At 39.6% G+C, this 24,136-nt stretch overlaps 1 protein-coding gene across 3 annotated transcripts in view; it reads left to right on the top strand.

Moving 5' to 3' along the window:
* The window catches only part of LOC124718951 (aminopeptidase Ey-like), a 273,185-nt gene that overhangs the window by 185,724 nt on the left and 63,325 nt on the right, over nt 1-24,136 (top strand). For all 3 annotated transcript variants that reach the window (XM_047244618.1, XM_047244617.1, XM_047244619.1), the window contains exons 14-15: nt 1,644-1,872; nt 4,351-4,634. In XM_047244618.1, the coding sequence (XP_047100574.1) occupies nt 1,644-1,872; nt 4,351-4,634 (513 nt within the window). The remainder of the gene's footprint in view (nt 1-1,643; nt 1,873-4,350; nt 4,635-24,136) is intronic.

Below are 24,136 nucleotides of genomic sequence, written 5' to 3'. Positions count from 1 at the left end.
GGCTGAAAGTATTAACTACTCGTATTTGTTGTTTTAATGAAGTCAAAAATAGCGAATATCTCAAGCTACATCCTTCTGAACATGCTTAGTGTATTCATCTCTTGGTCTCCCTATACGATTTTTACCCTCCATGCTGCCCTCCAGTACTAAATTGATGATACCTTGATTCCTTAGAACATTTCCTACCAACTGATTCCTTTTTCTCATCAAGCTGTGCCACAAATTTCTCTTCTCTCCAGTTCTATTCAATACCTCCTCATTAGTTATGTGATCTACCTATCTAATCTTCAGCATTCTTCTGTAGCGCCACATTTTGAAAGCTTCTATTCTCTTCTTGTCCAAACTATTTATTGTCCATGTTTCACTTCCATACATGACTACGCTCCATACAAATACTTTCAGAAACTACTTCCTGGTACTTAAATCTATACTCGATGTTAGCAAATTTCTCTTCTTCAGAAACGCTTTCCTTGCCGTTGCCAGTCTACATTTTATATCCTCTCTTCTTCGACCATCATCAGTTATTTTGTTCCCCAAATAGCAAAACTCATTTACTACTTCAAGTGTCTCATTTCCTAATCTAATTCCCTTAGCATCTCCTGATTTAATTTGACTACATTCCATTATCCTCATTTTGTTTTTGTTAATGTTCATCTTATATCCTCCTTTCTAGACATTGCCCATTCCGTTCAGCTGCTCTTCCAGGTCCTTTGCTGTCTCTGACAGAATTACAATGTCATCGGTGAACCTCAAAGTTTTTATTTCTTCTCCATAGATTTTAATACCTACTCCAAATTTTTCTTTTGTTTCCTTTACTGCCTGCTCAATACACAACTTGAATAACTTAGGGGATTGGCTACAACTCTGTCTCTCTCCCTTCCCCAACACTGTTTCCGTTTCATGCCCCTCGACTCTTATAACTGCCATCTGGTTTCTGTATAAATTGTATATAACCTTTTGATCCCTGTATTTTACCCCTGTCACCTTCAGAATTTGAAAGAGAGTATTCCAGTCAACACTGTCAAAAGCTTTCTCTAAGTCGACAAATGCTAGAAACATAGGTTTCCTTTCCTTAATCTATCTTCTAAGAAAAGTCATAGGGTCAGTATTGCCTCACGTGTTACAACATTTGTACAGAATCTGAACTGTTCCTCCCCGAGGTTGGCTTTTACCAGTTTTTCCATTCATCTGTAATGAATTCATGTTAGTATTTTGCAGCTGTGACTTATTAAACTGGTAGTTTGGCAATTTTCACACCTATCAACACCAACTTTCTTTAGGATTGAAATTATTATATTCCTCTGAAGCCTGACGGTATTTTGCCTGTCTCATACATCTTGCTCACCAGATGGTAGAGTTTTATCAGGGCTGGCTCTCCCAAGGCTGTCAGCAGTTCTAATGGGATGTTGTCTACTCCCGGGGCCTTGTTTCAACTTAGGTCTTTCAGTGCTCTGTGAAATTCTTTATGCAGTATCATATCTCTATTTCATCTTCATCTACATCCTCTTCCATTTCCATAATATTGTCCTCAAGTACATTGCCCTTGTATAGACCCTCTATATACTCCTTCCACCTTTCTGCTTTCCCTTCTTTACTATAGGTGTATTGAACATATAATATGTCAATCCAATATCCTTTGACAGGCACGGTTCACTATAGATGGACGTCCATTGGCAAACAGCTCGTCACAGGCATGGTTTGTACCTGTGAGCTACCTGACGCAGGAGGAGGCAACCACAGGTGCTGCATCAACTCTCCCTCGTGTGTGGCTCGTCATGAGTGAGGGTCAGCGTTCTGTCACTGTTGAGAGGATCCTCCCTTCCAGGAGTGTGGGAGCTTCTCAGTGGCTACTGGTAAACTTCCAGCAAGCAGGTGTGTGGAGCCATTCATTCATTCACAGAAGTACCCTCCATTGTGGATGAGAATCAGTCAGCTAGAAATATTGAGCCGTGTTGCCTCTACAATGAGCCATGCTACCCATATAGCTATCCATAATTGAGAAAGTGTTGCTGGTGCAGCATTTTTTGCACAAACTGACCTCTCAGTCATGCCCCATAAATGTTCAATGGTGTTCATGTCAGGCAGCCTGGGTGGCCAGATCATTCGCTCAGGTTATTCAGAATTTTCTTCAAACCAATCATGAATAGCTGTGTCCCAGTGACATGACACATTGTCATTCATAAAAGTTCCACAGTTGTTCACGATTAGTTTGAAGAACATTCTGGACAGCTCAAGCAAATGATTTGGCCATCCAAATCGTCTGACATTCATCCCATCGAACATTTATAGGATGTAATCGAGAGGTCAGTTCCTCACAAAGTCCTGGACTGGCTAAACTTCTGCAATTATGCCTACAGAGGCAGCATGGCTTATTGTTTCTGCATTGGAATCTAATGACTTGTTGAGCCCATGTCACGTCACATCACGTCACATAAAGTTGCTGCACAACACTGGACAAAAAGAGGTCCGACGTGATATTTGGAGGCATCCCATGAGTTTTGTCACCTTGATGCATACCAGCACAAACCATTCACTTTCCTGTTGTGTCCACAAATGGAGCAAGGGAAGAATGATGAGATGTATGCCTCTATACAAGTCCTTATCTCCATTTTTTCCTTACAGTCAGTACAAAAGAGGAATGCCGGAGACAGTAGAACTGATCTATAGTCTGTTACACAGTATGGTTGCTTAAACTTTCTTAGTAGCATTTCACAAGATTATTGTCTTCTTCCTTCCAAGGATACCCATCTAATCTTAAGGAACATTTCCACGACACACTCGTACTGTCTGGAACTGATTGTACCATAATACTGCTCAGTTGTTTCAGTGTTGTCCTTTAATTTCATCTGAGGTGATCCCAAATACTCAAACGGTATTCAAGAATGTAGCACACGACAGATTTGTTACTGCCTTCTCTTTCAGCTAAAATAGTATTAATACCAGTTTCTGCTTCCATGTTTTAAATAAAAAAAGAATGTGTGTATGACTTAACATTGGTCTTGCCAGTGGTCACTGTATACTTTACTTTAGCAGAAGCATGTACAATATTAAGACAGTTTGCATGCTGTCACGGAATACACCATTTCTTTCTGTTCGGGCGATTTGAGAATGGGTCTGATATCGGTAACCAGTCATCAATTAAATAAAATGGAGCTGAATTTTGCAGTTTCAGCTGATTTCTACATAAAATAGAAATGTGTAATAGAAGCAGAAATCCTCTGCATCTCCGCTTTTGAAAGAAATGTTGTGGCGTTCAGTCCAAAGACTGGTTTGCTGCAGCTCCACATGCTACTTTATCCTATACAAGCTTCTTCATTTCTGATTAGCTACCACACCTACATCCTTCTGAACCGGGAATCCCTTGGCATCTTAGAATGTGTCCTATTAACTGAATCTTCTTTTAGTCAAGTTGTGACACAAATTTCTTGTCACCCAGTTCTATTCAGTACTTCCTCATTAGTTATGCAATCCACTCATCTAATCTTCAGTATCCTTCTGTAGCACCACATTTCAAAAGCTTGTATTCTCTTCTTGTCTAAACTGCTTATGTCCATGTTTCACTTCCATACATGGCTACACCCCATACAGATACCTTCAGAAAATGCTATTCTATATTTTTAAAAATAAATAAATAATTAAAAAAGCATGAATTGTATAGGAAATGTTACAAATTCTTTTCTAAGGAAGTGCAAAATGTACATGAATACTTATAGGGTTAAAACAGTTTAAGCCACATCACATCTGTTATTACTTAAATAACGGTCACACCTCATGTGTAGAGCATGTTATGGAGTCCAGTATACAGCAAGACAAGTTTCTCACGAAATGCAGAGGACTGTACTATCTTTTGTGGACATCTTTGGTATAGTTTCATTTCTTCATCATATATCCTCCTTTGAAGACATTTTCCATTTCATTCGTATGTTCTTCCAATTATTTTGCTGTGTCTAACAGAATTACAGTGTCATTGGCAAACCTCAAAGTTTTATTTCTTCTTGCTGAACTTCAATTCCTATTCCAAATTTTTCTTTGGTTTCGTTTATTGCGTTTTCTGTGTACAGACTAAAGAACATCAGGGATAAGCTATAACCCTGTCTTGCTCCCTTCTCAACCACTACTTCCCTTTCATACCCCTCGACTCTTGTAATTGCTTTATGGTTTCTTTACAAGTTGTAAGTAGCCTTTCACTCACTGTATTTTACCTGTGCCACTTTCAAAATTTTAAAGAGAGTATTCTAGTCAGCATTGTCAAAAGTTTTGTATAAGTTATCAAATGCCATAAATGTAAGTTTTCATTTCCTTTCCTTGAAAGAAATATGTTGAGTTACTATTAAGAAACAATTGCTGCAGGGTACTACAAGGTGAACTATGATTTGGACAACTGGAAGCTGCTGGTGCAGCAGCTGGCAACAAATCCCCTGATGCTACCAGCCGCAACACGTGCACAGCTGATCTCTGACGCTTTTTCACTTGCCAGAGCCGGCACCTTACCCTACGGCATCACACTCAACCTGACACGATACCTGCGCGACAGTCGTGTCGAGCTCAATCCTGTTCCTTGGCAGGCTTTTCTGGAAGGCACGCAGTTTCTTGAGGATGGGCTCTATGTTACAAGAACCTATTCATCCTTAAAGGTCAGTCACCTGGACTAAAATAATACAGTTGTGTTCTATTTATGTGATGGTGAAATGTTTGACACAATGTCCCAAACTAGGCACTAGAGGCTGAAGATTACCTAGTATGGCACCATGTGTATGAGAACCCTCTGTTTTTATGAGGCATAGTCCTAAACTAAAGTATGGTGACTAGTATTTAACTGATGGTAAGCCTAAATGAAGTGCCATGCATGCAGTACTGTTTACCGTCACTTTAGGAAACTTCTGCAGTGTTGGCTTGATTCAGCAGTAATTTGCCAGTTGGTGATAACAGATGGCAACGACTGGGACAATTGTGCATCCCACCAGAGTTGTGATGTGCCTGATGTGATTAGATTTTTGCTTGCAAAAGGATCTTCAGCTGATGAAATACATCGTGAATTATGCCTAGTATATGGACCTGAAATAATGATTGACAAACAAGTTAGAAAATGGTGATGAGAATTTCAAAATGGCTGCACAAGTGTTCATGATGAACAGCAGAGTGGCAGATCCAGTATTGTGACCAACAACATTATTGAACAAGTGCATCAAAAATTTCACAGTGGTTGGTGATTAGTGATCTGGTTAATGAATTCCAAACTGTTGCCTGAACCTCAATTTACAGGACTGTCACCGAAGAGCTTGGATATCACAATATGTGTGTGAGGTGGGTTCCAAAAAAGTTCACTGATCAGCAAAACAAGCAAAGAATGTGTAGGGCACAACAATTATTGGAGTGCTATATACAAGGTAGAGATGATGTGTTTTGCCCGATTGTTATGGGTGAAAAGACGTGCATATTGCATGCCAATGCAGAATCATAACAACAGTCAATGCAGTGATGTCATTCAGGTCCACCCAAACCAAAAAAGTTTAAGAAATCTCTGATCTTGAATTGAAGAAAGATGGCTACCATTTTTTGGAATGAAAAGGGAATCCTTTTGATTGACTTCATGGACCGTGGGTCAACAGTTACTGCTGACCTATTCTGTGAAACTCTTAGCAAACTGAGACATACGATTCAAAATCAACATTGCGGGAAACTTTCATCTTGCATAATTCTCCTCCACTACAGTGCAACACTCACACCACTGCCAAAACCAAGGAGAAGATTCGAGCTTTTTGCTGGGAACTTTTGGATCACCCATCATACACTCCCAGCATTGTACCAAGTGACTATTTCCTCTTACTGCATTTGAAAAATAGGCAGGGTGGGTGATGATTTCAAAATGATGATGAATTCAAGACTAGCATTATTAACTGGTTCAATTCCCAGATGGCAGACTTCTATGCAGAGGGGTTAAAGAGGCATTAAAAACCGAACTTTCAACCATCAAGAAAGAAAACGATACATTAATACAAGAAAAGAAGTCCTGTGTGTGTAAAAGCCATCAAACGGAAAAGCAAGAAGATCGCGAAAATACGAATGACCGATCGTACTTTAAAAACAACATTTCAAGTGTTCCCGTTGATGTCTCGGTAAACTCAGTAAGCCAAAAACCGGAAGATAAATATAAATGGAAGGTGGTGACATACAGCAAAAGGAAAAACAAGGCGACAGATACGCAACAAAAGGAAAATGACTTTTTAATAATTGGCGATTCGCTGCTGAAGAATATCGCTGTCCCCAATTGCAAGATCGACGTACGACCTGGCATTAGAACGCATCAACTCGGTAAACATTTTAAAAATATGGTAAATGCAAGACAAGATACTACAGAACCAGATTCTGAAACCAGACATAACTATAATGGGGTGTTTATACATGTTGGGACGAATTCGTTAAGGAGCAGCAGTGAGGAAGAAATGGCAAGCGAAACAAGAAACATGATTCGTACTGCAAGAAATATGTATGCAGGATCTCGTCTGATACTTAGCGGAATCATAAACAGAAGGTCGGTGAGTGAAAAATATATCGCCAAAATAAACTGTGCTCTTAAAGAACAATGTGATCGTCTTGGGGCAATTTTTATAGACCCAAACAAATTCCTATGTAAAAACTCACTAGCGAAGGATGGCTTGCATTTAAATAGACTGGGGTCTGTAACGTTCAGCAGAATGTTTGCAGATGTCTGCAAAATCATTAGATGCAAGGGAAACTAATATGGCCTGAAGGGGATGAAAAATCATACACTCCAGCTGGAAAAGAAAATTATAAGCACCATACAAAAAAAGACGATACTAAAGAATTTGCCCCAGAATACAGCTCACAACATGTAAACCAACAAAATAAAAATTACATAAAAGTACTTCATCAAAATATTCAATACTTTGGTAACAAAAAATTAGAAGCAGAAGTACTCCTGAGTGAAGTAAGACCAGACATATTATGCATAAGTGAACATGGACTAACTGAAAGTAAAATACATAATGTGGCAGTAAAGGACTACAAACTAGCTAGTTACTTCTGCAGATCTAAATATAAGGGTGGTGGCGTTTGTATATATATTAAAACAGGTACTCTTTCAAAGAATGTAAACAGTGAAGCTGCTACATTTCCCATAGCTAGAGAAAAAGACTTTGAAGTTACTGGTATAGTGGCAGAAGATTTTAGAGTGTTTTGTGTGTACAGGTCACCATGTGGCAATATTAGCATCTTTCTAAAAAAAGTTGCTAGCTTATTGAGAATGAATATGAAGAGAAATCTTATTATATGTGGAGACTTCAACATTGACATGGGAAAAGACACAAAAATAAGACAGGATTTTGAAGAATTGTTAATACAGCATAACATGAAAGTGACAATAACTGCACCAACAAGAGTGACTTCACAAAGTGAGACAATTATTGACAACATAATTACTAATATGTGTAACTATGAGTCACATGTAGTTCAGACAGAAATATCTGATCATCATGGACAACTAATCAGCTTTTGCAGAAGTAATGACACAGTATCAGAACCAAAACAAACAACCAAAGAAATTAGGATCATCAGTGAACAAAATATCAACATCTTTAGAACAATGTTAAGTAAGGAAACCTGGAATGAAATCCTACAGGCCCAGAGTGTAAATGAAAAATATGATGCATTTATTTCAACAATTAAGTACCATTTTAATGTAGCATTTCCCAAAGTAAAGAGACAAGAAAGGCATCAAGATCAAACACAGTGGATTACGAGTGAAATACTAGAACAGCGAAGGAAGCTTCAGGATGTGAGACGGATGGGCGAAGCTGAAAACTATAAAATGTTAAAAAAGAAGTATAGAAAAACAATAAGAGAAGCGAAAGCAAGAGCAATTGACACCACTATAGCGAACTCAAAAAACAAGGCAAAGGCAGCTTGGAAGGCAATCAATGCTGAAAGAAAGGAAAAAGATGGGTCAAACAAAGAAGAAGGTATTAGGTCAATTAAAGTAGACAACACAGTGGTCACAGATGGTATGGAAATAGCAAACATACTGAATAATAACTATATCAGTGTAGTAGAAAACCTAAAATTGGAAAGAAATAGTCAAAAACAGAAGGGTATTAAGGTACCAAGAAGATCATGCAGTACTATGTTCTTAAGACCAGTCACGGAAGATGAATTGTGGAAAACTATACAGAAACTGAAGTCCAAGAAATCAGCTGGTGATGATGAAATATCAAATCATGTAATAAAGCTGGTATGTGAGGAGATAATAACACCACTGCTGAACATAGCAAACTGTTCTTTCAGAGATGCAATTTTTCCAGAAAAACTGAAGATAACGAAGGTAGTGCCAGTGTACAAGAAAGGGTGTAAGGATGATCCCAACAACTACAGACCAGTTTCACTGATATCAGGTTTCTCAAAAATCCTAGAAATGCTTATGTATACCAGATTAGTTAACTATTTGGACAAACATAACATTCTCATGACCTCACAACATGGTTTCAGAAAGGGTAAATCTACAGAATCAGCAATTGTCAGTCTAACAGAATACATTTTACAGTCCTTAGATGAGAAAAAGGTTGTCTCTGCAATGTTTCTGGATCTTTCAAAGGCATTTGACACCATTGACCATGAAATGCTGATACAAAAATTAAGCAACTATGGCATTCGGGGGCAACCAGGTGAATGGATAAAATCATACTTGTGCAACCGCAAGCAGTATGTATCATTAGGAAACTCATACCAATCAGAAACCCAATCCATCAAATATGGAGTGCCGCAGAGTTCGGTAATGGGGCCATTGTTATTTAATGTATTTGTTAATGATATAGGTGTTGAGGAGGAAGAAAAGAAAATATTGTATGCTGATGACATGACAATACTAAATAGTGACCAAAATATGGAACAGCTTGAGAGAAGAGCATACATATCTGCAAATGTCACAGCTCAATGGCTGTTGGAAAATGAACTGGTTATAAATCTAAAAAAGACTATGTATGCAGTGTTTAAAAACAAGGAAAAGGCTGTAGACATGGATTTAGAGGTTGACGGAACAAGGCTGGAAGAAGTAGAATCTGCTAGATTCTTAGGTATTCTTGTGGATAATGAACTGAAATGGAAAAAACATATTAATAATGTCTGTAAGAAACTGAGCTCTGTCATATTCTTAATGATGCAGCTATCACAGTATTCAGACAAGAACCTTCTGTGTACAGTGTATCATGGACTTTTCGAACCATACTTACAGTATGGAGTGACGGTGTGGGGAAACTCAAACAAACAAGAGACAAAACGAGTGTTCACATTACAAAAAAAAGCAATTAAGACCATTTTAAGAAGAAAGACCTCTGAAACATGCAGAAACTGTTTCAAGAATTTAGGTATCTTAACTTTTTCATCATTATATATATACAAAACAATAATGTACATCACAAAAGGTAGTGAGGACTGGATTACAAATGCTAGTGTACACACCCACAATACAAGAAAGAAGAATGAAGTACAGAGCATACCCCACCGACTGGCAATGCTAGAAAAAGGACCCCAGTACTCTGGTATCAGACTACTAAGAAGTCTGCCCAAAACCTTGCAAGATAGTGTACTTCACAATGAATTTACAAAGAAACTTAAAGACTATCTCATTGAAAAAGAGTTTTACAGTGTTGCAGAATACTTATGCCATTAAATTTGTATATATTGTTACTCATTATCAGTGATGTAAAAATGTAAGCTAAAGGTGTAGAAAAATAATTGATAAAGAATTTTAATACTTTGACATGTCCTATATTACACGTACATTTACTGTACATGATGTAATCTTACAGGATCAAATAAAATTCAATTCAAAAATTCAATTCAATTCAAATTCAAGAAGCTGGTGCAGCATTACAGAAAGTGTATAGATGTGACAGTGATTATGCGGGATATGTAGTAAAATATTGCTGTTAATAAAAACCTTTTTTCATAAACTTATTTTTTATGACCAAAAGGACCTTAGTTTTGGAATATGCCTCATAATTTGATTTATTATTGAGTTTATTACTACACAACCAACCCAATGCTTTTGATGCCAGACTCGTGGCTAAGTGAGTAATGTGACAAAACTTCTTGTTGGTATTGTACCACTGCAAATTTGGAATCAACGGTTTCCAAGGTACAAACAACTTTCAGAATTACTTACTTAGGTCTTTTGTACATGTTCTTGTTGCCACGCTCAATAAACCATAGTACACAAAATACAGTTTCATGCAAATATACATCAGTCCTTGATAATTGGTTACAATTTTGTCAGTAGCTTACTTGTTGCATAGTTTAATATTCTTTTTTAATGTAGTCCATGTTATAGATCCACAAGAAAATTCAGGATTTTTGCACACTCACTTGAAATATCCAGAAAACTCAACTCAAAGCATCACTTAAATTCAAGTTTTTCAACAACTGCTAAGAATGTTAGTCAATTTTTGTTGCATGGAAATTTTACTACAGCAGCACACACAGTTTTCTCTAATTTCCTTGTAGGAATTTGTATTACAGTGCTCTCAGAAAATTATGGCTTTTGTGATAACTTTACTTATGTTGCAAGGGAGATATTGATTATATGCTTTAGCTACAATGATTTGTTCGTCCAATGGAATATAACTGTCCTATAGATCTGACAAGCAATCACACAGTAAAAATGCATTAAAAATTAGATTTCTTGTTGTGGGCTGAGTGATGCATCAACAGTTAGTTTATAATCATTTTTATGGTAAAGTGCTTCAGTGAGATAGGAAGACCTTGTTCTACTTGATGGTACCCTTCTCAGAAACTGAATGAAATTGTTGCGAGATATGCCAAAGCTTTTTTGCAGTAGGTATTTTCTAAAACATTCATATCTGTATCTGGTGAGAGCTGTCATACAGATTAATTGAATGAACCCAGTGGTAAGAAACTTTACTTGCATTTGGAGTATGGTAGTTCGAATCCCTGTCCAAATACCCAGATTGAAGAGTTGCTTAAGGCAAATATTGGGACGGCACTTTCAAAAAGAACATGGTTGATTGCCTTTCCCATCCTTTAGCAATCTGAGCTCATGTTCCACCAGCAATGACCTCATCAACAGAACATGGAACTCTGATCTTCTTTCCCTAAAATTTTCACAGAATAAATCATTGTACTTTATGAAGCCTGTCAACAGTACTGATAAACATAGGATGATCTGGACAGTTTCTTCAGAAATTATGCTTTCACCTTTACAGCTCTTAACTTCAGTTTGCCAACTTTTTTATGAGCTTGTGTTGTCACTGAATTGTTGATCTAAAACAGTTAATGAATTTGTAACAGTTTGGCAATGGGACTGTTCTGTGAACAACATACTATAAATGAACTTATAATATTTATAAACAGTAGAAGGAATACTCACAATGTAATTCAGGCATTCAGCAGTTGATAGACACATAAACGAGACTGAAATCTTTGCTCAGCTTTCAGACAGATTTTGCATGCGTGCATCTGTGCTGTGTGTGTGTGTGTGTGTGTGTGTGTGTGTGTGTGTGTGTGTGTGTGTGTGTGTGTGTGTGTGTGTGCAGATTTAGTTCCTTGTGCGGATGACCCAAATATTGTCATCAGTCCAAATGTGGATAAAGCAACAGCAAAAATGATGATAATGTTCTTAACCTATAATTCTCAGCAAAAATAATCAGTTTTTGAAAACATAATGTAACTGGATAGATAAAAAATCTACTCACTGAGTGGTGGCAGGAGAACACACTTGTGAAAGGTATTACAGTTTTCAAGCTCTTGGAGTCAGTGACTCCTTCTGGCAGATGGGGTGAAGGGGAAGGAAGAGGGGTGAAGGATAAGGACTGGTTAAGTTTTTGAATAGGGATAGAGTTCGGAAAAGTCACCCATAACTCTGGTTCAGGGGAGACTTACTAAATGGGATAAAAAGGAAACACTGATTGTTGGGGACTGCACTGGGTGGCATTTGAAAACCTGGGAGCTTTAATTTGGAAGATGGGGTAATATATGCAAGACATAGATTACTGCTAAAACATCGTTTATGAGTTGTTAAGAGTGAGAAGCTAAGTGCATCGTATGTAATAGACATAGGGGTGGGGGTGGGGGTGGGAGGGGGACGAAAAATAGACAGGTCAGAAAATGAAAGATGTAAGAAAAGTAAAATGGAAGGAAGGAAGGAGTAGTTACCATGAAGAAACGCTGAGACAGAAGGAATTAACGTAAATTAAGGCCAAGTGGGTGGGGAGGACCAAAGACATGTTGTAGTACTAGTTCCCACCTGCAGTGTTCTCAGAACCTGGTGTCTGGGGGAAGGATCCAGTTGACAAATGTGGTGAAATGGCAGTCATGTTGTAGAGCATGCTCTGCAACAGTATATTGTGTGTTGCTGGTATACACCCTCCACCAATGACCCATTCATCCTGACTGACAACTGGGTGGTAGTCATGCCGATGTAAAAGGCCAGACAGTATTTACATAACTACTGGTATATGACATGTCATTTAACAAGTGGCTCTCCCTTTGATAGCGTATATTTTGCCAGTTACAGGGCTGTTATAGGTGGTGGTAGGAGGGTGCAGAGGGCAAATCTGAGGGTTGGTTACAGGGGTAGTAGCCATGGGTGTAGGCAGATGGCTGCACAAGGAGGATAGGAGATAACAAGGATATTGTGGAGATTGGGAGGGCAATGGAAAGTTATTCTAGGTGTTATTGGCAAGATTTCAGACAGAATGGATCTCATTTCAGGGCACAATTTTAGGGATTTAAGGAAATTACAGCCTTGTCGAAGTAGCTAATTAATACATCCAAGATGAGGATAATACTGAGTGACAAGTGGTATACTCCTAAGCTGTGGGATCAGCAATACCAGAATTGGATGTGATGGTGTAGGAAATCTGTTTTTGAACTATGCAGGTGTGGTAATTACGTACAGTGAAGGCTGAGGTGAGATGGTGGTGTATTTATGTAAAGAATCTGCACCTGAACAAATACGTTTGCCTCAAATACCGAGGCTATACGGGAGGGAATGTTTGGTGTGGAAAGGATGACAACTGTCAGAATGTAAGTACTGTTGTTTGGTAATAGGTTTAATGTGGATCGAAGTGTGTAGCTGGCCTTTGGAAGGACGGAATCAGCATCAAGGAAAGTTGCATGGGATTCAGAATAAGACGACATGAAATTTAATTGGGAAAATGGATTTAGAGATTCCAGGAATTTTAACAGGTCAGCATCATCATGAGTCCATGTGACCAAGATATTGTCAGTGTATCTAAACCAAAACAGGGGCTTTAAGGCATATGGATCCCAGGAAAGCCTCCTCCAAGCGACCCCTGAAAAGGTTTGCATAGAAAGGAGCCATCCTGATTCTCACAGCCATACTCCAGATCTTTTTGTATGCCTGCGTCTCAAAGGTGACGTAGTTCTTGGTAAGTATAAAGTTGATTAAGGTGAGTAGGAAGGATGTCATAGGTTGAGAATCAGATGGGCACTGACTGAAGAAATGTTCAGCAGCAGCAGACAGACTGTGTATGTTGCTGAACATTTTGTCAGTCAGAGCCCACCTTAACCAAGTTTATACTTACCAACAATTACTTCACCTTTGGGGGCAGACATACAAACAGATCTGGGGTATGGCCATGGGAACCAGGATGGCTGCTTTCTATGTTAACTTTTTCTTTGGTCACTTGGAGGTGACTATCTTGGGATCCATAAACCTTAACCCTGTGGTTTGGTTTAGATGTATTGATGACATCTTTACCATATGGACTCATGGTGAGACTGACCCATAAAAATTCCTGGAAACTCTAAATTCATTCTCCCAGTTAAATTTCACATGGTCCTATTCTGAATCCCATCCCATTTTCCTTGATGTTGATCTCATCATCAGCAAAGGCTAGCTGCACACTTTTGTCCACATCAAATCTAATAACAAACAACAGTACTTACATTTTGAAAGTTGTCATCCTTTCCATGTCAAACATTCCCTCCCATACAGCCTCGGATTTTGAGGCAAACATATTTGCTCAGACACAGACTATTTACAGGAATACATCACCATTCTCACCTCAGACTTAACTGTAAACAATTACTGCACCAGTCTAGTTCAATAGGAGGTTTCCTCGCCCATCACATCCAATCCTGGTGCTGCTTATCCTTTGAGAAACAACTTAGGAGTACACCACTTGTCACTCAGTATTACCCTGGTCTTGAATGTATTAATCAGTTACTTCGACAGGGCCATGACTTTTCTAAAATCGTGCCTTGAAATGAGGTCCATTCCGTCTGAAATTTTGCCTATGACACCTAGAATAGCATTTGTCATTCTCCCAAATTCCGCAATATCCTTGTTACGTTCTATGCCACTTGTGCAGCCATCTGCCTACACTATAGCTCCTACCCCTGACTAATGCTGCTGCAAGACTTGCCCTCTACACCCTCCTACCTGTAGCAGCACTGTAACTGGCAAAGCATATACTACCAAAGGGAGAGACACATGTGAAACGACACATGTCATATAGCAGCTGTTATGTAAACACTGTTTGCCCTTTTGCATTCATATAACTATCTAAAAGTTATCAGTTAGGATGAAAGGGCAGAAGCAAAGGGTGTATACTGGCAACACACAATATCCTGTTGCAGGGCATGCACTACAACATGACAGTCATGACCTTAGTGACTGTTTCACCACACGTGTAATCTGAATTCTTCCCCCAGACACCAGGTTCTCAGACCTTTGCACATGGGAACTGGTACTATAACATTTCCTCAGTTCTCACCACCACTTGGCCTTAATTTATGTGAATTTCTTTGATCTCAGCATTTCTTCGCAGCAACCACTCCTTTCTTCACTCCATCTTAGTTTCCTACATCTTTCATTTTCTGACCTGTCTATTTTTTGTCATCCCCGTACCACCTCTATCAAATACAATGCACTTAGCTTTTTGCTGTTATTAACTCATGCATGATGTTTCAGCAGGAATCTCTGTCTTACATATTACCCTATGTTCCACCTTTAAGACTCGGGTTTTGAAATTTCACCTGGTGCTGTCCCCAACAATCAGTCTTTCCTTTTCATCCCATCCTAAGTTTCCCCTGACACAAGGTTACGGGCGAATAACTCTACCCCTTTTCTAAAACCTCACCAGACCTTTTCCTTCACCCCTGTTCCTTCCCCTTCAACCCTTCTGCCAAAAGGAGACAACACTGGCTCCAGAAGCTTTCAAACTGTAATGCCTCTTATATGTGTGTTCTGCTGCTGCTGCTGCTTGGTGAGTAGATTTTTTTATATATCCAATTACATTAAAGCTGTTATTGAATGGTTACCTACAAATGGTTTCTCTTTCAATTTAGAAAAGGCACAACACATCCAGTTCTGCACAGATAGAGGTACTATGCCAATGATAAGTGTAACATGTGGTGCAGAAATAATAACTATTGTGAAACATTGCAAATTTTTAGATGATGTTGTTGACAAGAATTTAGTAGCATTTTTTGCATATTTTTGTTCAATAATGTCATATGGAATAATGTTCTGGGGTAACTCATCTTTAAAAAAGGGACTTTTCATTATTCAAAAATGTGCTGTAAGAATGATACATGGCACTTATCCACAGTCATTCTGTAGGCTTCTGTTTAAGGAATTGAGCATTCTGACTGCTGTTTTACAGTACATTTATTCCATCGTGATGTTAGTTTAAATAACCCACTACAGTTCAAAGGGTACAGTGATATACATAATTACAATACCAGAAAAAAATGACACTCATTGAGGTAGCCTTTTGCGCAAAAAGTGATGCACAGTGCTGCCACCGAAATTTTTGGTCACTTTCTCGGTAGTAGGAAATTTCTGATAGACAGGGAAGTTAAATTTGAAAACAAAGTGAAAAACTTTCTCTTTGACAACTGATATTCTGTAAAGTAGCTTGTATTTGCATAACATATTAAAGATGGAAGATGTGAATTACTAGTTCACATCTGTGTCCCCCCCCCCCTCTCCTCTCTCTCTCTCTCTCTCTCTCTCTCTCTCTCTCTCTCTCTCTCTCTCACTCACTCACTCACTCACTCACACACACACACACACACACACACACACACACACACACACACACAGAGTCTGCATTGTCCTGACTGACTACACTGTACTGTGTAAGTAAAGAGAGAGGTGGCCAAAGGGGAGGGGGGGACTGTGAAGTGAGGGAAGGGTTATTCATGGCTAAGATGAAAAGCAGCAAGGGAATGAGGTAGGAATGTGGCATCAGTGATGAGCTTACTGTGGAGAGAGAGAGAGAGAGTTTGCAGAGTGGAGATTGTAGTTTAGCAAGGATGAGGAGGAGAGGGCATGATGAAAGGAAGGGGCGCAAGTATGAGTTAGAGCTATTGGAGATTGAGACCAGGAGAAATGCAGGATTTAGGGATGCGTTTAAGGAATAGTTTCACATATATAAATCAGAGAAACTGCTGTTGTGGGGAAGACCGAGATGGCATGAAATGTAAACTGCTTGGTGAAGTCAGGCATGTTATAATGTTTTGCCACTAGGCGGTCAAATCTGCACTCAGCCACATTTTGATGATGACCAATCATTGGAAGAGACAGTGCTCCTACACTTATGAAAGGATTTACAAAATTTCCAGGATTTTTGGTGTATGGCATTACTGCTTTCACAGGTGGCTTGTATATGACTGTGTAGGATGTGTTTGTGGTGTGACTGGAATAGGAAGTGGTGAGATGGGTGCATAGAACAGGTCTTGCACTCAAGAATTCCAGAGATATGGCCTTCTGTGGCAAGGGCTTGGGAGAGTGTTGTTAAAACAGGCGACGATATTTTGCGGACTGAGTGGACAGTTGAATACCACTCTGAGGGAGATGAAAAATATTTGGGGTAAAGTGTTTCCCATTTATAGTTGTAGCCTCAAGTAGGTAGAGAAGGATATGGATATGTTGTTAGTCGGGAGGGGGAGGGGAGGGGGGGGGGGGGGGGGAGCTTCTTTGCAGCTGGATCATGGGCATGTTTGAAAGATAAAGGGAATGCCATGAGTAATATGTTTTGTATACCACGTTTGGGGCCTTAGTCAAATGTTCAGCATACAGGGTCAGGGATTTCTTGTTACTGTAGATGTTTATTTATTTATTCATTCCATGTGATCTGTTGGTACACAGTGTGTTGCAGATGTTGGAAAATATCAGTTAACATTGTTAACATATATTAACATATAGTATCCTAATGTATTATATTGCAAAGATTGGTTATGTTTACTTAGCTTCAGTTGCTCAATTGCACCATCTATCACTGGCCAGTTTGTGTGGGAGAGATATTTTAGCATAGCAGGAATGACGTCTATCAGAACTGAGGTGCCATTAATGGTTGGTTGGCTCAGTAAAGGCAGAGATTTTTATAGAACCCCCAAATAAACAGAGGCCAGTGCCACAGTAGGTGGTGTGGTGGGTTGAAGAGGACTATTTTAAGCACATAGGACAGAAGGTATTGAAGCTGAGGAAGAATTAAGGAGATGCCGGTGTGGCCATCCATGACTTTCATTTGCAGTGATGAGATATTTCTTACCCAGTATGTTGAAGTTCTTACAAAGGCCTTCACAGATGGGCATTACCTCCCAAATCTAGTCTGCAGACAGAACTCTGCATCATTTCCACCCCATTCTCTTCATCCTTTAGTCACTCTAACAAACCAGCTACGAAGGAGCACCCTATTCATTATCTAATTTTATCCCAGACTGAAACAATTTAATCACATCCTTTGCCAGGGCTTCCACCACTTATCACTGTGCCCAGAAATGAGGAACATTCTACCCACAATCCTTCCCACACCTTCCATGAACAAAATCTACAAAATATGCTTATCCAGCCTTATGCCACACTTATGCCCAAATCCTTGCCACATGGGTCTTATCCCCGAAGATGCGAGAAAGCAGTCATATTATATAGTAGCTCTGTTACACAGCTTTTCAAGACATGACCACCAACCATCTGTCCATCCAAATAAACAGCAACCAGCAAACTGTGGCCAAATGCAGAGTTAACCATTCAATGGCAGAACATGCTTCTGAGCTAAACACATTAGAATTCTTTCTCTGGTCCAGAACCGGTGCCACATGGCTCCCCCCTTCCTCCTCCCCACCTCCCAGTACCTGCATCTCACACTTACATAGATGAAAAAAGTCCTTAAAACACGTCCTTGAATGCTACAGTCCCTCATTTGCCCATATTTAATCTCCAATAGCCCTGACCAACACACAACTAAAATTTTGTCCCCATGCTGTTCAATTCACTAAGTTAACACTCTGTTCTTGGACCAGTCCAAGCCGAAGGGGAGCTGTCGATTGATGATGAAGTCGCACTGTTGGTTGATAATATTTGAGCAAATCATCATAGCATGACTGCTTTAAAAAGTTGCAAAGCAGATTGCATTTACACATCTTTTGTTATTTTGCAGGGTGTACCAACTAAATGAAAAAATTACTTCAGCAATAAAGGTGCAATCACTATGCCAGGCCAAAAAGTTTTCATCTTTCCTTCTGAAGACACACGATAATCAGTGCTGTGGAAGATGACAACACAAAGCTAATGTTGTGAGAAGTAAGACTGCTTGCAAGATGATGAAGTTGCATATAGCTTGAAAAAGTAACATCAGGTGTAGGTCCTCACACTATCTCAACAGCTACCACATTTTGAACTAAAATGGAAATAATAATGTCTTTCTGTATTAACAGTAGAATAGTCATTCCTTGTTTATGATTCTATCCTGAAATATTCATTATTGTAATATATAGGACCATCCCAAATAACTACTTGTCCATAAAATGAAGGTATCTAGCAAACGTTGCTCAGCTACTGGGGGCATTAACCAGCACAATAGCCTTTATTGTATCTTTGCTCATTATACGAAGGTAATCCCAAAAGTAAGGTCTCCTAATTTTTTTGTAAGTACAGAACTCTGTTTGTGTGGCAGTTGGTCACACTGTTGTGAAGAGTGCTTCATGCGCTGTGTGTAAACATGCGCACGCCGCGCTGAGGCACTCAGTCTTGGCTTGGCAGCCGTTCAGAATGGAGCTCCCATTAGATGTTACTGCCAAGTGCAAATTGCACTCAGTTATTTGGTTTTTGAATGCAAAGGGCACTGTGCCGATTGAAATCCATCGCCAATTAATGTAAGTGTATGGTGAGTCATGCATGGATGTCAAAAATGTTCATAAGTGATGTAGACAGTTTGCAGCTGGTCGGACCGAAATTCATGATGAACAAAGGGGCGGTAGGCCAACAGTTTCTGAGGAGACAGTGTTGAAGGTTGAGCAAAGCGTGCATGAAGATTGACGGATCACCCCGGATGATCTCTGCACGTTGGTTCCTGAGGTTTCCTGAAGCACCGCTCACAGAATTTTAACTGAAACATTGAACTACCAGAAGGTGTGCACAAGATGGGTGCCACGCATGCTGAGTGAGGACCACATGTGGCAATGAGTTGATGCTTCCTGTGCATTTCTTCACCGCTTTGCACCCGAACTGGACAACTTTCTGGACTCAGTTGCCATGGGTGATGAAATCTGGGCATACCACTTTAGACTTGAGACCAAGCAACAATTATGGCAGTGGCAGCATCCTTCTTTGCCAAAGCCGTGGAAATTCAGACAAACACAGTCTGCTGGTAAAGTCATGACAGCCATTTTTTGGGATCTGAAAGGGGTATTGTTGGTCAACTTTATGCCCACTCGGGCCACAATTAACGCTGACAGGTACTGAGAGATTCTGAAAAAACTCAAGCGGGCAATTCAGAACCGGAGAAGAGGAATATTGAGCAAGGGCGTACACATTCTCCATGACAATGCTCGCCCACACATCACTCAGCAAACCGTTGTTCTACTGCAACAGTTTCAGTGGAACATAATCACCCACCCACCCTATAGTCCTGACTAGGTGCCCAGTGACTATCACCTGTTCCCTATGTTAAAAGAACATTTTGCTGGAAAGCAATTCAGCTCCAATGACAAGGTGAAAGAAGAGGTTCATAACTTTCTGAACAGTGTGGTGGAGAGCTGGTATGACATGGGCATACAAAAACTGCCACAGTGTCTACAAAAGTGCATCAAGAGAAGTGGTGATTATATTGAACAATAGCTAAATGTTCAAGTTGTAAACTGATGTAAACCATTGTAGAAATAAACTGATCTATGTACTTATAAAAAAAAATAGGAGACATTACTTTTGGGATTACCCTTGTAAAAACATGAACAGAAGTACATCATTTTTAAATAGCACCCTATTTTTTATATGGTGATCCACTTCCTGTTCTCAAGACCTGTTCAGAAATGTATTACATGTCTACATAAACACATCATCTCAATAAGAAACAGAAACAGGAATCTTTAATACCATTTTGTAGTATTGTAATCCTTGCTGGGCACTGAAAGGGGTAGCACATCCAAAGGTACTCACGTGGTGGCATGGATCAGTTCAGAGCTAGACACACACACAAGGCATTACGTGCTGGACATCCGTTTTGTTGGTACCACATAAGAATTCTGATCTCTGTGCCACTTCATCCAGAGGATGATGATGAATTTGTATGAGAAAGTAAGCCCTGCCATTTAGGTTACCATTTATTAAATGAGGGCCATTAATTATATTATAAAGTATCCCACACCAGACATTAATTTTCCATTGATGCCATTTTTCAACCAGTATAAGGCATCGTGGGCTTTCACTGGACTAAAAATGAATGGTCTTTGTACTTGCTTGTCCTTTGTTTGAGAAGAAATATTCATTGATAAAAAGAACATCAGAGAAGTTCTGGTTGGCAAAGATTATTTGCTCGGTGCACTAACAGAACTGTACACTATTATTGAAATGATTTCCCTGAAATTCTTGTTGTAAGTGTACATCCTAGGGATAGAACTGGTGACATGTCAGAATGTGATGTACACTGGTTTAAGAATGCCAGTCTCCAGTTCAAGTTGTCATATGCTCACTTGTGGATTTGTTGGAAAAGAAGCAAGAACATTAGCTTTGACGGTGTTGTCTGTGTGAGCTGTGTGATGACTGTGTTGCTTCATTTTGCAACTCCCTGTTTCCTGAAGAGTCACAACAAGAAGAAAAAGCATTCATTCAAAAGGTCAGTTCTCGTCAGGATATTGTGTGGTTAAGTTCTTCTTTCTGAGTAGCATTTCACCCTCCTTCAATAACAGGTTAAAAAATTATGCAGGTGTTAATCAAGGACCACCTTCACAGTACACAACATGTCATTTAAAAGTACAGTAATGTACTGCATCTACCCGTACTGTAAATGACACATTGTGATTATTGTTCTGCGGATTTATAAGTGGCAGTCAAACGAAAATGAGACAGATGGGAGAAAATCTAAGTAAACTGTTTATTATTCTAAAAGTAATCAACGTAACTTAATAAATGTAGTCCACTGTGAGACAAGACAGTCAGTGGCCTCATGGAAAAATGTTTGCTCTTTTCTGTGGAACTGTGATGATATAGAGGCATGCACCACTTCATCTGAAGCAAATTGAGGGCTGCTAATGCCTTTCTTCGGGACTCCAAAAATATGGAAATTACATGGAGGGAGGTCAGAACTGTGTGGAGGATGTGTAAGGGCTTCCAAGCAAAAGTTTTGCAGCAAATAGAAACAACCGTGGCAACATGTGGACAAAGATTATTCTGCAGCAGAATGATGCCATCCATCAACATTGCTGGACATTTGGACTTGATGTTACACTTCAGTTTTTGCAACATGTCCAAATGAACGCTCATTCCCTTTTGTAGGATGATGACTGCTCCCATGTTGTCTACGTTGTTTTGAGTTCACTGCAGAAGTTTCATTGGAAACCCCTTACATGATCTGATTTCACCCCATGTTATTTTCAGATTTTTGGAGCCCTGAAGAAAGACCTGCATAGCCGTCAATTTTATTTGAATGAAGAGATGCATGTCCGGGTACAATCGTGATTCCACAGGCAACCAAAGGCACATTTCGATGTAGACATTGACCATCGTGTCTCACAGTGGGATAAATGTATTAACAGTTATGCCAATTTCTTTTGAAATAATAAACAGTTTCATTACTTCAGTCATCCAATCACCATGCCTCACTTTCCTTTGAGTCTCTCTTACATATTTTGTATAGGTGAGTAGCAGTTTTGCCTAGTCTTTCCTGACACTGATAGTTCTTGCGAAAACCGTCAACTGAAGTTGGTTGACCAAATGTCTGTTGTACATTTTCCTTTAGTTTCATTTGTTTTCTGTCAGCTCCAGCAAGTGGATAAGTTATGCTGCCTTGCATTCCTGAAATCTGAACTAGTACTGGGTGATCAAAGCTAATTTTGCGTTACATTTTTAATAACGTCATGCTTATGTGAATGGCACAGTATGATATATTTTTCAACAGATCCTTAGGAGAAGAAATGGATTACTGAATAAGAAAATATAGTGGCCTGTGTGAAAAAGCTGAACTACTGTTCATATCTTTGTAATAAACAAAAGTTACTAAAAATGACAATATTATGAAAAGAATGGATTGTTACTTGTTGAGTTGCAAAAATATATATATATATATATATATATATATATATATATATATATATATATATATATATATATATATATATATATATATATATATATATGTATATGTATATGGTGGTATATGGTATATGTGTGGATGGATATGTGTGTGTGTGCGAGTGTATACCCGTCCTTTTTTCCCCCTAAGGTAAGTCTTTCCGCTCCCGGGATTGGAATGACTCCTTACCCTCTCCCTTAAAACCCACATCCTTTCGTCTTTCCCTCTCCTTTCCTCTTTCCTGATGAGGCAACAGTTTGTTGCGAAAGCTTGAATTTTGTGTGTATGTTTGTGTTTGTTTGTGTGTCTGTCGACCTGCCAGCACTTTCATTTGCAAACACAACTTGTGAATGGTGGAAAAAGCAGTCTGGTTTGTGAAAGTAAGGAGAATGATGGGCGGGAAGTGCAAGGGATGGGGCATGGTACTTGTGGGCGCATACAGGGACATGATGGGGACAGGGTAGGGCAGCTAGCTGCATTCTGGAAGTTAGGTGTTAGATGGAGGGTGGTGGGGAGTGGGGTGTCCTGGTGGAACAGAAGGCTGTGTAGTGCGGGAGAGGTAGCAGCGGAGGGGATAGGCATGTGAAGGATAGTAACTAGCAAAAGTTTAGGCCAGGGGGGGGGGGGGCTACAGGAATGTAGGATAAGTGCAGGGAGAGGTGCTACCTGTACGATTCAGAAGAGGGATATGAGCCATGAGCAGGGGCAGAGTAGGGATGGACGAGGATATTGTGTAGGTTCAGGAGGAGTGGGAAGGATGTTGGGGAGAGCACTCCTCATTTCAGGACATGAGAAGTAGTCGATGGCATAGGCTGTGAAACAGTCATTACAATGAAGAAGGTTGCATTGGGCAGTGTGCTCAGCAACTGGGTGGTTCAACTATTTCTCAGCCACTGTTCGTCGGTGGCCATTTATGCAGACAGACAGTTTGTTGGTTGTATTGTCAAAGCAGAATGCAGCACAGTGATTACAGCTTAGCTTGTAGAGCACATGACTGCTTTCACAGTAGCTCTGCATTTGACGGGTAGTGATGCTTGAGACTGGACTGGAGTTAGGTGGTTGTGGGAGGATGTATGGGACACATCTTGCATGTAGGTCTATTACAGGGATATGAGCCATGAGCAGGGGCAGAGTAGGGATGGACAAGGATATTGTGTAGGTTCAGGAGGAATGGGAAGGATGTTGGGGAGAGCACTCCTCATTTAAGGACATGAGAAGTAGTCGAAACTCTGGTGGAGAATGTGTTTCAGTTGCTACAGTACTGCGTGCTATTGAGTCACGTGAGGAATGCTCTCTGTGGCTGGACAGTGGGGAGTTGGATGACTGGAGAGATAAGGCATGGGAGATCTGTTTCTGTACAAGGTTGGGAGGATAATTTTGGTCTGTGAAGGCCTCAGTGACACCCTCTGTATATTTAGAGAGGGACTAGTAGAAAGGCAGTCATAGCTAAATAACAGATGTTTGATACACATTTTGTTTAGCTTCTGCAAAAAAAGTTATTTGTGTCTGGGATGATTAGGATAAATGAGACTCCCTATATTATTACTGAAAGTTACCAATTGCTG

The sequence above is a fragment of the Schistocerca piceifrons genome, chromosome 10 (assembly GCF_021461385.2).
Source record: "Schistocerca piceifrons isolate TAMUIC-IGC-003096 chromosome 10, iqSchPice1.1, whole genome shotgun sequence".
Classification (NCBI taxonomy): domain Eukaryota; kingdom Metazoa; phylum Arthropoda; class Insecta; order Orthoptera; family Acrididae; genus Schistocerca; species Schistocerca piceifrons.
The sequence above is the reverse complement of the archived record's forward strand: the minus strand, read 5'-3'. Positions and strand labels throughout refer to the sequence as shown.